This window comes from Schistocerca gregaria, chromosome X, assembly GCF_023897955.1.
Source record: "Schistocerca gregaria isolate iqSchGreg1 chromosome X, iqSchGreg1.2, whole genome shotgun sequence".
In the NCBI taxonomy this organism is placed as follows: Eukaryota; Metazoa; Arthropoda; class Insecta; order Orthoptera; family Acrididae; genus Schistocerca; species Schistocerca gregaria.
This window is the reverse complement of record NC_064931.1, coordinates 298,624,617-298,639,802: the sequence shown is the minus strand read 5'-3', so window position 1 is coordinate 298,639,802 and position 15,186 is coordinate 298,624,617. Positions and strand designations below refer to the sequence as shown.

The following is a 15,186-nucleotide window of genomic DNA, read 5'->3' as shown; positions in this document are numbered from 1 at the left end:
ATATATTCACTTATGAAATTTGTTATTAACAATCCGAACGAATTCAAAAGTAATAGCAGTGTACGTGGCTACAACACAAGGAGAAAGGATGATCTTCACTAATCAAAGTTAAATCTAACTTTGGCTCAGAAGGTGGTAAATTATGCTGCCACAAAAGCCTTTGGTCACTTACCTAATAGCATCAAAAGTCTGACAGTAGCCATAAAGCATTTAAAAGGAAATTAAAAGAATTTCTTAATGGCAACTACTTCTACTCATTAGATGAATTTTTGGATATAGTAAGTGGGTAATTTCCCAACCTCTCCCCCCCCCCCCCCCCATAATAATAATAATAATAATAATAATATTGAGAGTCATGTAATATTTTGTCTAATGTAATGTCTTGTATAGACACCTTTTATTAATCTGACATGTTCCACATCATTACAAACTATATCCAAGATATCTGAGAAAGTCTTATAGCTCAGAATCACAGTGTTTCTAGAAAAGAGCCTTCAACCAAAATGAATTTTCTTTCGGACTTTTTAATGACCTTAGTAAGGCTTTTGATCTCATTAATCATTCACTGTTGCTTCAGAAACTAAAATTGTATGGCATCAGAGGTACAGCAGATAACTGCTTTAAATTCTATCTCATCAACAGAACGATAATGCTAGAAATCACAAGCCCTGAATGTATAAAAATTTATTCTGGCAAAGACCTTATGAGCTGTGGAGTCCCACAAGATTCAGTACTGGGCACTCTCCCCTTCCTACTCTTTTATCAATTAACTTTCTTTAAATCACATAACACTTCTCCTGTATTGTTTGTAGATGACACAAAGTTCCTCTTCCAGTTAGACTTAACTCTGTAACTGAAGGTCAAAATTAATTACTGTTAAATATAAACATGACAAGTTGCACACACTTCTACTCATCCTGAAACCATCCTGTCTATATAGAACCCTTGCAGATTAATGGAAAATTGAACTAGAAGCAGAAACAAAGTGTTTTGGAGTCTAGCTTGACAGTTCACTCCAGTGGGATGAAGACAGGGCACAACTATTAAACAAGCTTGGTAGTATCTGCTATGCTTTCAGAAATCTTGGGCAGTCATGTAATGTAAACACATTAAAAACTGTTTATCATGGTCTTCTGCACTCAATAACAGCATGTGGCATCCCTTTGTGTGGGTGGGGGGGGGGGGGGGGGAGGCTACTCACAAAAAATTGTCATCATGCAAGAAAGGAATAATAAAAGTAAACAAAAGAGTACCAACATGATTTGCCACCAAGCCCATTTCCAAAGAGCTTAATATATTGCCAGTCCCCTGTATTTATATCCTAGAGACAGTTTCTTTTGTGAAAAAAACATCGATCTCTTTATAACAAATGGAGATATCCAGAACCACGACAAGCACAAAAGTGAACTTTCATCTGGTGAGACAAAGATTAAGCAAAAGTCACAATGGGGTGAGAAATATGTACAACCTACTTTCTAACAAACAACCCCTATCAACTACATCTACATCTACATCTACATGACTACTCTGCAATTCACATTTAAGTGCTTGGCAGAGGGTTCATCGAACCACAATCATACTATCCTACTATTCCACTCCCGAACAGCGAGCGGGAAAAACGAACACCTAAACCTTTCTGTTCGAGCTCTGATTTCTCTTATTTTATTTTGATGATCATTCCTACCTATGTAGGTTGGGCTCAACAAAATATTTTCGCATTCGGAAGAGAAAGTTGGTGACTGAAATTTCGTAAAAAGGTCTCACCGCGACGAAAAACGTCTATGCTGTAATGACTTCCATCCCAACTCGTGTATCATATCTGCCACACTCTCTCCCCTATAACGCGATAATACAAAACGAGCTGCCCTTCTTTGCACCCTCTCGATGTCCTCCGTCAATCCCACCTGGTAAGGATCCCACACCGCGCAGCAATATTCTAACAGAGGACGAACGAGTGTAGTGTAAGCTGTCTCTTTAGTGGACTTGTTGCATCTTCTAAGTGTCCTGCCAATGAAACGCAACCTTTGGCTCGCCTTCCCGACAATATTATCTATGTGGTCCTTCCAACTGAAGTTGTTCGTAATTTTAACACCCAGGTACTTAGTTGAATTGACAGCCTTGAGAATTGTACTATTTATCGAGTAATCGAATTCCAACGGATTTCTTTTGGAACTCATGTGGATCATCTCACACTTTTCGTTATTTAGCGTCAACTGCCACGTGACACACCATACAGCAATCTTTTCTAAATCGCTTTGCAGCTGATACTGGTCTTCGGATGACCTTACTAGACGGTAAATTACAGCATCATCTGCGAACTGTCTAAGAGAACTGCTCAGATTGTCACCCAGGTCATTTATATAGATCAGGAACAGTAGCGGTCCCAGGACGCTTCCCTGGGGAACACCTGATATCACTTAAGTTTTACTCGATGATTTGCCGTCTATTACTACGAACTGCGACCTTCCTGACAGGAAATCACGAATCCAGTCGCACAACTGAGACTAGAAACAAAAGCAATACTTCCAGGAAGAAAGTTAAAGATTTACTAATGAAATATACTTTTTAATCTGTTTATGAGTATCTGAAGGCAACCTTTCATTAATTACTTGTCATTATCCTCTCCCTCACTGTGCCCCACAGTGCTTGTAATTACTTTTTGTGCTTGCCTCCTGCTGAAAGCAGAATTTCTGTAAGTCACTGTTTGGTAGGGTTATATAGAAATAATGTGCTTGTACTCATATACAACCGTATTTACTTAGATATTACCATGTATCTTCTATATTATAGTATACTAAAAGTAGATGCTGAGTTTTTTCTGATTCATGCTATTGTAGCCACTATTTTATTTTGCACATTATACATGCTAAATTTTTGAGTATATTTTAATATATGTAACTGCCTAAGATAAATGTTATGTTATAGCTCTCATTAGTAAGTATCTGCTATTGATTGGAAATACAGTGTGTACAAATGTAATTAACCTCAGCCTCATATCTTGTGTAGCCACACAATATAAGATCTCTGGGCTTCTAATAAACAAGTAACTGTCCACACAGATGAATGGGAGCCTCAAATAAACAAATAGCTGTCCACACAGATGTGGGGAAATATGGGCCAATACAACAAGTATCAATTGTAATACATCAAATGGATGAATAAATAAATAAATACCCACTTACTGGGACAACATGTTCCTAAGTAGAACATAGATTACTGAGACTTCTTAATAGCTTATGACAGCTATTTTAACTTGACCCACCCTCTAAACATAGCCTCTTATTTCACTGTTTAAAATAAGGAACAACTAGCCTTGTTTGGTTGATTTCTCATTGGTGTCATATTTCTATTCCTTTCCTTTTCCTACCCCTCTCCTCTGCCTCCTTTTGCTATCTTCCATGTTCATTCCCTTGGCTCCACCCGTCATATCAGACTAGAATGAAAACATTTTTTTGTAACTCAGGCAGCAGTAAAATTAGGTATATAGAAAAATCTCTGTTTCTTAAAAACATTTGTTGGAAAAATATACAGTCAAGACTCTTGTACTTTTTATAAGTTACTTTTCTATGATATAAAATATCATATAGCTCTTACCTTGCTGGTACTGATGCTCAGTGCACATTCGATGGACAAGGTCCACTGGGCTTTCGACAGCTTTTTTAAATTCCTCTTGCTGGTTTTCTGTAAAGCAGTCCTTTGTATAGTCATTTATGCATTCTTCAAATCTTAACCATGTCCTAGAATGAAACAGTCATTTGATAATGGGAAAATAAGTACATTTTAAGGACACAGCAGATCAGATCTAATGGTGTGAAATCAATTGTAATATTTCATTCCTGTCATGTGATACCTCTGGCATAATAGTAGTTTGTGTGACTGGATTATGTCCTATTGTTTTCATTATATCACTAGGGAAGGCTGAAATGAACTCAAAGCAAAATACAGAGTGAACTTGAACTCTTGGTAGTTGTTGAGAGATACTGTCTGAGTATGATGGTGTAAGTGACGCACAGTCTCAGGTCATCTGTTACAGGGTAATAATGTAATTATGATTTCCTTATTTTTTATCACAGTGACCTTTATTTCTCTGAAAATAGTTTAGCAAAAATCAAAAAGCCTGTAATATGCAAGGACCAAAATATACTCCCAAAATCCTATAGCAGTGCAACAACCTGCAGATGCCAAAGAACTGCACTGCAGTTGCCGTAACTATGGGAACAGCACAGCATACTGAGTATTGTGTCAATACTTGTGTGTATTATGATATATTGTGCATTTTCAAACATTTGTGAGAGGTTTATAAAACTTGTGCAAGAGGCATATCATAAAATGTGAACTTAATTTACACTTTTTGGAAACTTTGGCAACGGTATCTTCATTGGAGAACAGATGGTCCCTAATTTCATCATATATTTGTGTGAAAAAGGTCATTTTTTTAGTTTTGGACTCTTACAAATATATATTTTTCATAATTTTTGTAAGTTATGAGCATTATGCATAACTTTCATACTAAATCAGCTTTTGTGGCTTACAGAAACTGTTTGTAACTAACATATTTTGACACATTCTAAGAGGAGTGAATATTGTCCGCGTTTATCATAAATTAACACTACTGCTGAATTTGTTAGTGATAGTCAACATAACATCACGAATGCTTCAGAGAAAAAGTAAATTTTATACCAAGTTTTTCTGTTGTTATAATAGATTTCTCAATTTGCTCTAAAAAGCTACTGATGATACTTACAGCATATCAGGCCAATAAATTAAAAGAGAATCAGCAAACTTAATTTTAAGTTATTTGTTTACTGTTTTGTAGAATACTGCACCACCCACAATGAAGCCCCATTGTGTATGCTTTTCTGAAGCATAAGATGTGTTAGTTGCTTTCTGTAAGAGCTGGAAATCACACTGACTACTGCCAAGTGATTAGAGGTTACTGCAGATGGATGTGTTGGGAGACTCACCAAGAGTGATTTACCAGATACCATAGGTACTATCCTCTCCTGGGCATACTGTCTCTTTTAAAGGATGTACAGGATCTGTCACTACTAGTCCACTTAACTGTACAGGAAAGACAGGGACCAGTGAGAACTCAGGGTATTACACCTATCCCCCTAACAAACAAGCCTGAAGTGCCATTTTCCACTGAAATTGAAACTGAGCCAGTGAGTCTCACTTCACCTGTTGGAAAGTGTTGTTTCTTCTGTAGGGGAGGCCAATGAAAAAGGACAGGACTCTGTTAGTCATTAGAAGTTCAACCACATGGCAAATAATTGTACCCCTTAGGGAAATGGCAGTAAGGAATGGGAAGGACCACCATGTGAACTCAGTGTGTATGCCTAGAGGCCTCACGCAATATGTTGAAGAGGCTATTCCAGCAGCCATTGAGGGAGCAGGGTGCATTAAACTGCAAGCTGTGGTGCACATAGGGACAAACAGTGTTTATCATGTGGGTCCCAAGCTCATTTAGATCATTCCAGCGACTGGCAGGGAAGGCTGAACATAGACCCCTGATTCTGAGTGAAGTGGAAGGCTTAAACCAGATTCTGCAAAGGTTCAGTGACAAGCTAGGCTGCAACTTTAGACTTGTGATTTGGGTTGAGAACTGTAAGAACCTACTAAATGGGTCAGATGTGTACTACGCATTAGAGGATGCTACCCACATAGCTGATTGTGTTTAGGATACACAAGCTACTTTTAAGATCACGTAACTTTCCATCCTGTCCAGATACTGATAGCTGTAGGAGACCCGGAAGTATCAGTGTAACATCCAAAGAAGTGCCCCCCCCCCCTATAGGTGAGAGTGCTAAAATCTTTATGGTTAACTGCTGAAGCAATTGCAACAAAGTGCAAGAGTTTGAAGTGCTCATAAAAAACAGTAAAGCTCACATAATATTAGGAACAGAAGGCTGATCAAAATCCAAAATTGATAGCAGTGAGACTTTTGGGGAAAGTTTAAGGATATATCGAAAAATAGGCTAATGGGAAATGGAGGTTGCCTGTTTGTTCCAGTGACAAGAAGCTCTAATCCACTGAGGTAGGAACTGAAGCTGCTTGAGAGATTGGTGGGGCATTGGATCCTTCTGTCAACCACCAGTCTTGCCTCCTGATGTAATTGAAAACTTTAGAGAAAACCTCAGTTCACTAGTATGTAAGTTCTCCTACAATGCTGTAATCATCAGAGGAAACTTAATCATCCAAGAATCAAATGGAAAAATTACAGTTTTGCAAGCAGTCGGTGTGGCAAGACACTGTGCAAAATATAACTAAATGCTTTTTATTGAAACTACCTAAAACAGATAGCTCAGAACCTCTCTCGTGATGGAAATATATTGGATTTAATGGCAACAAATACACCTGATCTCTTTGAGGATGTCCACAATGAAACTGGTATCAGTGACCATGAGGCAACTGTATTAACAATGATTACCAAAGTACAAAGTGCATCCAAATTATAAAGAAAGATTTATTTCTTCATTAAACTATATAAAGAAGCACTAGTGTCATGACTCAATGAGAAGCTTGAAATATTTAGCTCAGTTCAGGAACATGTAGAGTACTATGGCTCAAGTTTAAAAGAATAAGTGAGCATGCACTGGTCATTTCATGAAGGGAGGGACTTTCTACAGTATACAGTCACTGTAATGAAATGTCTAAAGAAAGAGAGACTACTGTGTTGTATGTGTAAAACGAATCATAGAGCTGTAGATAGAGAGATACTGAATGAAATGCATTTAGCTGTCAAGGGGGCAATGTGTGAAGCCTTCAATAATACTGTTGCAGAATATTATCAAAAGATCTTTCACAGAGCCTGAACAAATTTAGGTCATATGTAAAGGCTGCTAGTGGCAAAAAAGTTAGTGTTCAGATACTTGTGGATGAGACAGGAACTGATCCTCATGGTAGAAAAGCAACCAGATAAATGCTTAACTCTGCTTTCAAAAATTCCTTCACAAAAGAAAACCTAGGGGTTTAATTTTTGAACCACTGCAAAGATGAGTGAAATAGATATTTGTGTCAGTGGTGTTGAGAAACAGCTGTGATCATTAAAACTGAACAAAGCTCAAGGGCCTCATAGAATCCCTATCATATTCTACATCAAATCTGCATGTGAGCTAACCCCTCTTTTAAACATAATATGCTGAAGATTCCTTGAACAGAAACCCTGTGCCCAGTGGTGAAAAAAAGAGGCATGAATCACACTCCTCTACAAAAAGGGTAGCAGAAGTTATCCATTAAACAATTGTCCAACATCTCTGACATCTATTTGTTGTAGAATCTTAGAAAATATTATAAGCTCAAATGTAATTAGATATCTTGAGCAGACTGACCTCCTCCATGCCAACCAGCATGGTTCATAAAATGTTGCTTGTATGAAACCAAAATCACAATTTTTTCACATGACACCCTGAAAGCCATGGATCAAGGCAATGGGGTAGGTGCATTGTTTCTTGACTTCTGAAAGACATTTGGCTTAGCACCACACATATGCTTATTATCAAAAATATGTTCATATGGGGTATCAAACTAAATTGAGGATATCAGGGTATGTTATATTCCATGGAAAGTCATCAACAGATGTAGAGGTAATTTCAGGTGTGCACCAGGGAAGTCTGTTGGGAACCTTGCTGTTCATGTTGTATATTAGTGACCTTGGAGACAATATTAAAAGTAACCTCAGGTTTTTGCAGGTGATGCAAATATCAGTAATGAAGTACTGTTTGAAAAAACATGCACAAATATTCAGTGAGAGCTTGAGATGATTTCAAGGTGTTGCAAAGATTAGATGTTAAGAAATGAGAAATTATGCACTTCACAAAAATAGGTTGCATTCGATGACAACAATTTCAATGAGTCACAGCTTGAGTCAGTCAACTCGTACAGATATCTGGGTGTAACAATTTGTACAGGCCTGAAATGGAATGATCACACAGCTCAGTTGTAGGTAAAGCACTTGGAAAACTGCAGTTCATTGGCAGAAGACTAAGAAAATGCAATCAATCTGCAGAGTAAATTTTATATAAAACACTCATATGACCCATCCTGCTGAAGTGTATGGTGCCCATATGAAATGGGGAAAACAGATGATGTTGAAATTATGCAAATAAGAGCAGCCTGAAAGGTCACAGGTTTGTTTGAGCCATGGGAAAATGTCATGTAGGTGCTGAAGAACTTAACTGGCAGATTCTTGAAGACAAATGCAAATTATCCCATGAAAGCCCACTTACAAAGTTTCAAGAACCAACAAATACACTATGACCCCTATGTATCACTCTCATAGTGACTGATAAGACATGATCAGACTGATTACAGTGCCCACAGAGAAGTTTAAGCAAACGTTCTTCCCATGCTCCATACGTGAATGGAACAAGAAAAAGCCCTAATAACTGGTACGTACCCTCGACCAGGCATATCACAGTGGTTTTCTGAGTATAGCTGTAGATTCTGTCATTGTGCCACTCTTCCATTACATTCAGCAAACTGAATCATGAGGTGCATATCGGCAACTACTGAACAGTAGCTGGATCCAAAGTACCAAGTACAACTGTTAAAGTACAGTTAACTCCTCCAGAAAAACAAATCTGAGATAGAACCCAACTGTACTGAATGCAAGCTTGAAGGCAAAGGTCAAAGTGGTCCTTACTGTGTTAACAGCAAGTACTGTGAACAAATGGAACAGTTTAGTTTTCAGACAAGATACATGATATACCATTGACATACATACTGCTGTGCATATATTTTCAGTGCAATAGAGGTACAAAGATAAAAGAGGGGAGAGGTAAAAATCAAATTAAATGCAATTACTCTGTAATGAGTCACCAGAGACCATGTGTTTCTCATACCAAAACAGAAAATATCTCTGAACAACCTCTGGAATTTTGTCACTTGATTTCAGGTTCATCTTCCATACTAAATGACCACAGAACATAAGGCTGGTTCCTGGTCAGTTGCTCATCATTTATTAAAAACTGAAATGTTAACATCAGAGTTGAGGCAACTTTTTTATGAAGTAGCCAAAATACTAATACAAATCTTTGTCTGAGATTAGAAGCTCATCAAGATTAAAGCAAATTAAGTGGTAAAAGCAGTCTGAATGGTAAATTTAGATGCTTAATTGTAGACTAGGCACATTCTGGTTTACTGATAAGTTAGAATTATTGATGAAAACATTCAAGCATCTGTGTATATGTATGTGCAGACATCATAGATGTTTGAGGCTAGAAAAGGTCTCTGGAACCATATAGTTTCATTCTGTGTTTATCTGTCAGGCAACAGGGAAATTAATATGGACTTAAAGTTGAGCTTCATTTGACTGGGTCTGCTGATGTCATTGGAGGGAGCAGAACTGAGGGGAGTAGTGTTATCTCTTAGGTATCTAAATTCAAATTTGCTCATTTTTCTGGACAAATTCACTTGCCAAAACAATATTTTGCTTTAGATCTGCATAATAGCTGAATTATTTTTACATATTCCAGATCTCTGAAACATCATTTAAGCTACTACTTAAAAGAAATCTTAGATCTTGTGACAGTGTAAATTTAATTCACCGGTGTGACCACTGCAAGACAGTAAAAGTGACTGGGCTGTCTATACGATGTGCAATGCAACTGCAATCGTAATTAACTTGACCCACTTTGCTGTGTCATTTTTCTGTGTTGTGTCGAGTAGGTAAAACAATAATTTGTTGGAAGCTGTATAATTTTTCCTCGGTGATAATTGTGGAAACTGCATGTCTAATAACTTGCATGTGCAGAGGAAATTGAAAGTGCATAACTGAAAACTCAACTGTTCTGTGGAAGTTCAACTTTGGTAAACAATAGTTCTTGAACTTCCTAGCAAAGATTGGTTATCTATCCAGTGACATATAGCAGAGCATGTGGGAATGCTGTCACTCAAATGTTTCCACTTTTTGGAGTAATAGGAAATTTTATTGGTAGATGAGTAGCATTAGTGAGCTGACAATAGTTAATGAAAGGTTGAGAAACAATAAAAAGTACAGGTATGGGCTAAGATGAGCCACGGGGCTTAGGGTACATGGAAACTGTTCATAGATATCTTCAATAACATGTAGCCTCATGTTTATAATGTAAGGACTTGGAGATGTATATAGCTTCTCATCCTAGGTTAAATCGTTCACCATACAGCCTCTTGCTGTCTCAAATGTAACTTTCTGTCAAAGGATTAAAAACATGTATAAAATCTATGCACAGGAATGCCTTGAGGAAAAAGGCCAACTCGAATGGAAAATGTTAGCAGTACTCTCTATACTCCTTTATGTATATTTCAACAATGAGGATGGTGGTGAAGAACTATTTTTCATGGGACATAACTGCACAAGAGATTCTCGAAAGTGCTGACATTGTTATAGAGCTCAAACTAAATTTAGAAAACAGTGGATACATTCTAAATATTGAGCATCATTACAAGGAACTAATAAGACTCATCAGTTAGACCAACAAGAGATAACTTATGCATGCTGCCTCACAGTCGATCGAGGTGATCACAACTGACCTATGCTCAAGATGAAACACACTGAAAGAGTAGATGAACTAGAGAAGTAAATGTGATTGTGATGCCAGACAGATTAAGTGAATCAGAAAAAATGAATGCATGATTAAGTGAGGAACTGAAAAGTGGCAAACTGGCTGATGCTGTGTAGTTGGTTATCACAAAAATATGCACCTGATCTGTGAACATTTGATACTGAAGAGGAAATAAGTATATTTTCTATACAAACGCTGCATATTAGAACTGACAATATTACCAGATCTCCCTCCCCCTACCCATTTCAAATAGAGGTATCTACAGAAACTCTCATGGTTGCTACACAGCAATCGTTGATAAAACTATACCACTCACCAAAATATTACAACATTGTGATAAATGCCATACAATAATAAGGATATCCACAAAACAGATCATCTTTATCATTATAAGTAGTGACGATACAGAATGACTTAGACAGAATTTCTATATTGCTCCAATTGCAGAAAAATGTACGTTAATGCATATCATTAGGAAAAACAAGACAAATAAGGATGGTAGTTGGGAAGACGAATAGTTGACTATGGTTGTTTGTGGAAATTTTAGGAAAGTGTAGCTCATCTATAAAGGAGACTATGTATAAATCAATAGTACAGACTATTCTTAAGAGCTGCTAGAGTGTTTGATATCCTCACCAGGTTGGCTTAAAGGGAAGTATCAAAGCATTTCAGAGGCATGTTGCTAGATTTGTTACCATTAGGTTCGATTAACACACAAGTACTACGGAAATGCTTCATGAACTCATGGTAGTCCCTGAAGGGAAGATTATATTTTTTCCACAAAACCCTATTGAGAAAATATAGGGAACTGGCATTTGCAGCTGACTGCAGAACGATTTTTCTGCCGCCAACATACATTTTGCATAAGGACCACAACGACAAGATAAGAGAAATTTGATCATGTATAGAGGCATATAGCCACTCACTTTTCCCTTGCTCCCTTTGTAGGTGGAACAGGAAAGGAAATTACTGGTAGTGGTACAAGGTACGCTCTGCTGTGCACCATCAGCTTGCTTGAGCAGTGTGTATGTAAATGTAGCAGTACATTTGTCATGTACAGTACTACCTTCATATAAAACCTTAACTACACGAATCTATGGTACAAGCAACTGTCCTCCTAGGAGGAAAGAGGGCAAATCTGTTCAAGATTAAAGTGATGTAGTTGTCAAATTGACGAGAGAGGTTTGATGTAAAAGTATTATAAGATAGCAGCTGACATTATTAACACCCACCAGGAAGACCTCTTCATTTCATGATTGTGAGTCAGTAACTACAAGAATATCATGTCACATTAGCAAGGGCAACAATGACGAAAGATTAAATGAAGATCCAAACTGTCTACAACATTAAGCAAGCATAATGGTGCAAATTTAGGTTCGAATCCAATTACATATCTACCTACAGGAATAACGAGGAATATGAATTCTCATGAATTAGGCGCCGCTAAGCCACAAGGGAAAGCAATATCTAAGATGTAGTGGAACTGAGAGAGGCTTACTGGGTTGAAAAGGCAGGAATGCTCAAGAAAATGGCTATTTCAGGAAGTCTCCGACGTACAATGAGAGCGAGGTAGCTGAGTCGTACAGAGAATAGAAAGGAAAAATACAAATAGTGTAGTCTTCTGGGACAATGAGTCGTGCAGGTCAAGGCCTATGTGTATTTTGTTTGCTCTGAAGAAGGATTCGCATGAAAGCTAGCAAAGTTCTCAGTATTCTTTACCTGGCTGCGGACGACACAAGACCTCATCTAACCAGCGATTGGTTACCTTTATGCCTTACTTTGATTATAAACAAAAATACTGAGAGACAATCGATCTGAAATGGATATGGAGTATATAGATCTTGTCGAAGTGCTTTAGGAATCCATGAGGAACCTAAATCAGTGGATGGACCCCATTCCTCCTAAACAAGAGCCCAATGTGGTACCCACTTTTGCACAAAACAGAAAATACCTCGATGTGATTGCTGAACTGCATTAGGAGTCTCTTCGCAAGAAAATTTTTTGGCATAGTGAGAGATTGCGGAGGGCGACTGCAAGCAGGAACATGCTCCAGACAGAGTCGAATCCAGGATTTTGGTCTCAGAGGGGGGGGGGGGGGGGGGGGGGCTGAGCTCACAGAAATTTTGAGTCATCATTAATATAATATGTACATTTATGTTAACAGTAGCCGGCCACGGTGGTCTCGCGGCTCTAGGCGCTCAGTCCGGAACCGCGTGACTGCTACGGTCGCAGGTTCGAATCCTGGATGTGTGTGATGTCCTTAGGTTAGTTAGGTTTAAGTAGTTCTAAGTTCTAGGGGACTGATGACCACAGATGTTACGTCCCATAGTGCTCAGAGCCATTTGAACCATTTTGTTAACAGTAATGTAACCTTAGCATTTTAACAAAGTCTGAATCACACTTCTACCTTCAACCGTATACCACACCAAATAATAGCAAGGAAACTGTTTTGTAAGGACGCTCTCCGAATTCCCTAGAGTAAAAGAGTGTGTTTACTTAATCTGTTACAATAACCAACTACGACAGCTAGAAAATTTTTTCGAGACTGTTGAGTGTGAAAGCTATGTTGCAATGATACTTATTTATTTTCTTTTATCATTAAGAAGAAACAGATGTAGTTCTAGAAAAACACATGTGTCATGCAGTTTATTTAAGAACTGTAATAGCAACAAACTCTCAAAGCTTCATCAACGTCATAATTTACACAGTAAATTATCTGAGTGTGCACTCCCCATTATCAGTACCTCACTTAGCGCCACCATTGTGAAGATTTGTCTATATCTATATGTACACGATTACTCAGCAATTCACGCTTAAATGTTTGGCATATGGTTCACAGAACCCACTTTCAAACTCTTGGCATTCGGAGAAGAAGGTTGCTGACTGAAATTTCGTAAAAAATCTCGCCGCAACGAAAATCGACGTTGTTTAATGGTTGTCGCCTCTACTAGCTTATCATACCCGTCACACTATCTCCTATACTTTGTGATAATACAAAGTGAGCTGCTCTTCTCTGAACTTGTTCGATATCCACTGTCAATCCCACAGGGCGACAATTATTGAACTGCAGGTATACGAAAAAAAAGTAAACGTAAATTAATTACAAACTATGGCGTACACACACTTTATTCAACATGTAAACATCACTACAGATATTCAGATTTAGGTTATGACATGTTCGATATGCCTGCCACCATTGGCGATAATGTGGCGCACACGAATAGCGAAATTCTGCATGGCCCGCTGAAGTGTCGGAACATCGATGCTGTCGGTGACCTGAATGCGTGTTTTCAGCTCAGCAATGGTTTTGGTTTTATTGCTGTACACATTATCTTTAATATTGCCCCACAAAAGGAGTCGCATGTGTGCAGATCCGGAGAATATGCCGGCCAAACGAGGCCCATGCCAGTGGCCTCTGGGTACCCCAGAAAGCGGTCCCCAAAGTGCTCCCCATCAAACTCTCTCCTGCTTCGAGAAGGTCGAGATCCGTTTTGCGTGAACCACATCTTGTCGACGTCAGGGTCACTTTGGATAATGCGGATGATATCATCTTCCAAAATCTTCACGTACCGTTCGATAGTCACCGTGCTATCAAGAAATATCACACTGATTGTTTTGTATCTGGACTTTGCACATCAGACAGTCACCTGTTGAGGGTGAAGAGACTTCTCAGTCGAAATGCGGATTCTCAGTCCCCCAAATGCGCCAGTTTTGCTTATTGACAAACCCATCCAAATCAAATTGGGCTTCATCGCTAAACCAAACCATATACCTATCAAAGCCCTGTTCATCAATTCTGTGGACAATAGTGTTGGCGAAAAGCAACCGCTGTTCCATAGTCCCAGGGCTTAAGGGCTATTGCGTTTGAATTTTGTATGGGAAGAGATGCAGGTCTTCAACAACAATATGTTGCAGTGTGTCCTGGTTGATTTCCACCTATTGTGCAGCTCGTGTGATCGACTTCCTGCGACTGGTTTGAAACACAGCAGCGCTTGTCTTCTCGATGTTTCCAGGCGTTTTCACCGTTTTTCGGCGACCGACATTGTCAACACTGTGATCACGAACATTACCTGTTCTCTCAAACTTGCGAATCAAATTCTTGATTGGTAGCACACTTGGACCGGTTACCTTCAACTTGAACTCAATCACTAACTTTCTCTGAGCCACAGTTGGGCTGCTATTGCTCACATAGTAGGCCTTCACAAGCGTTATACGCTGCTGCACACTGTACCGTGACATTTTCACGTGCAAATGGCCGACAACGATAAGGTGCTTGGGTATACGCATACTAATTCCCACCACGCCCCGAGGACAACCGTGTAGTTTGAACGTCCTAACGCAAACCGTTCAGAAGTTATGACGATTTTATTTCATATAGTTCAATAACTGTCACCCTGTATCTGGTAAGGATCTCATCGCGCAGCAATACTCCAGAAGAGGACAGACGAGCGTAGCAAAGGCAGTTTCTTTAGCAGGTTTGTTGCAAGTCCTAAGTCAGCCATGGGGATCCTTTGGTAATCCGCGGGCCTAATTCACGTAGTGACTTAGGGCTAGCGCGCATGGGTGATTGTTTTCTCCGTGGCAAGAAAGTTTGTCACTGTCAGTCACCCCATAAAAGTGGAGCGCGTCCACAAAGGCTGAC

At 38.8% G+C, this 15,186-nt stretch overlaps 1 protein-coding gene across 2 annotated transcripts in view; it reads right to left on the bottom strand.

The window, feature by feature from the left end:
* Window positions 1–15,186, bottom strand: part of LOC126299018 (uncharacterized) — a 632,090-nt gene that overhangs the window by 138,470 nt on the left and 478,434 nt on the right. For both annotated transcript variants that reach the window (XM_049990655.1, XM_049990654.1), the window contains exon 4: window positions 3,595–3,737. In XM_049990655.1, coding sequence (XP_049846612.1) covers window positions 3,595–3,737 — 143 coding nt within the window. The remainder of the gene's footprint in view (window positions 1–3,594; window positions 3,738–15,186) is intronic.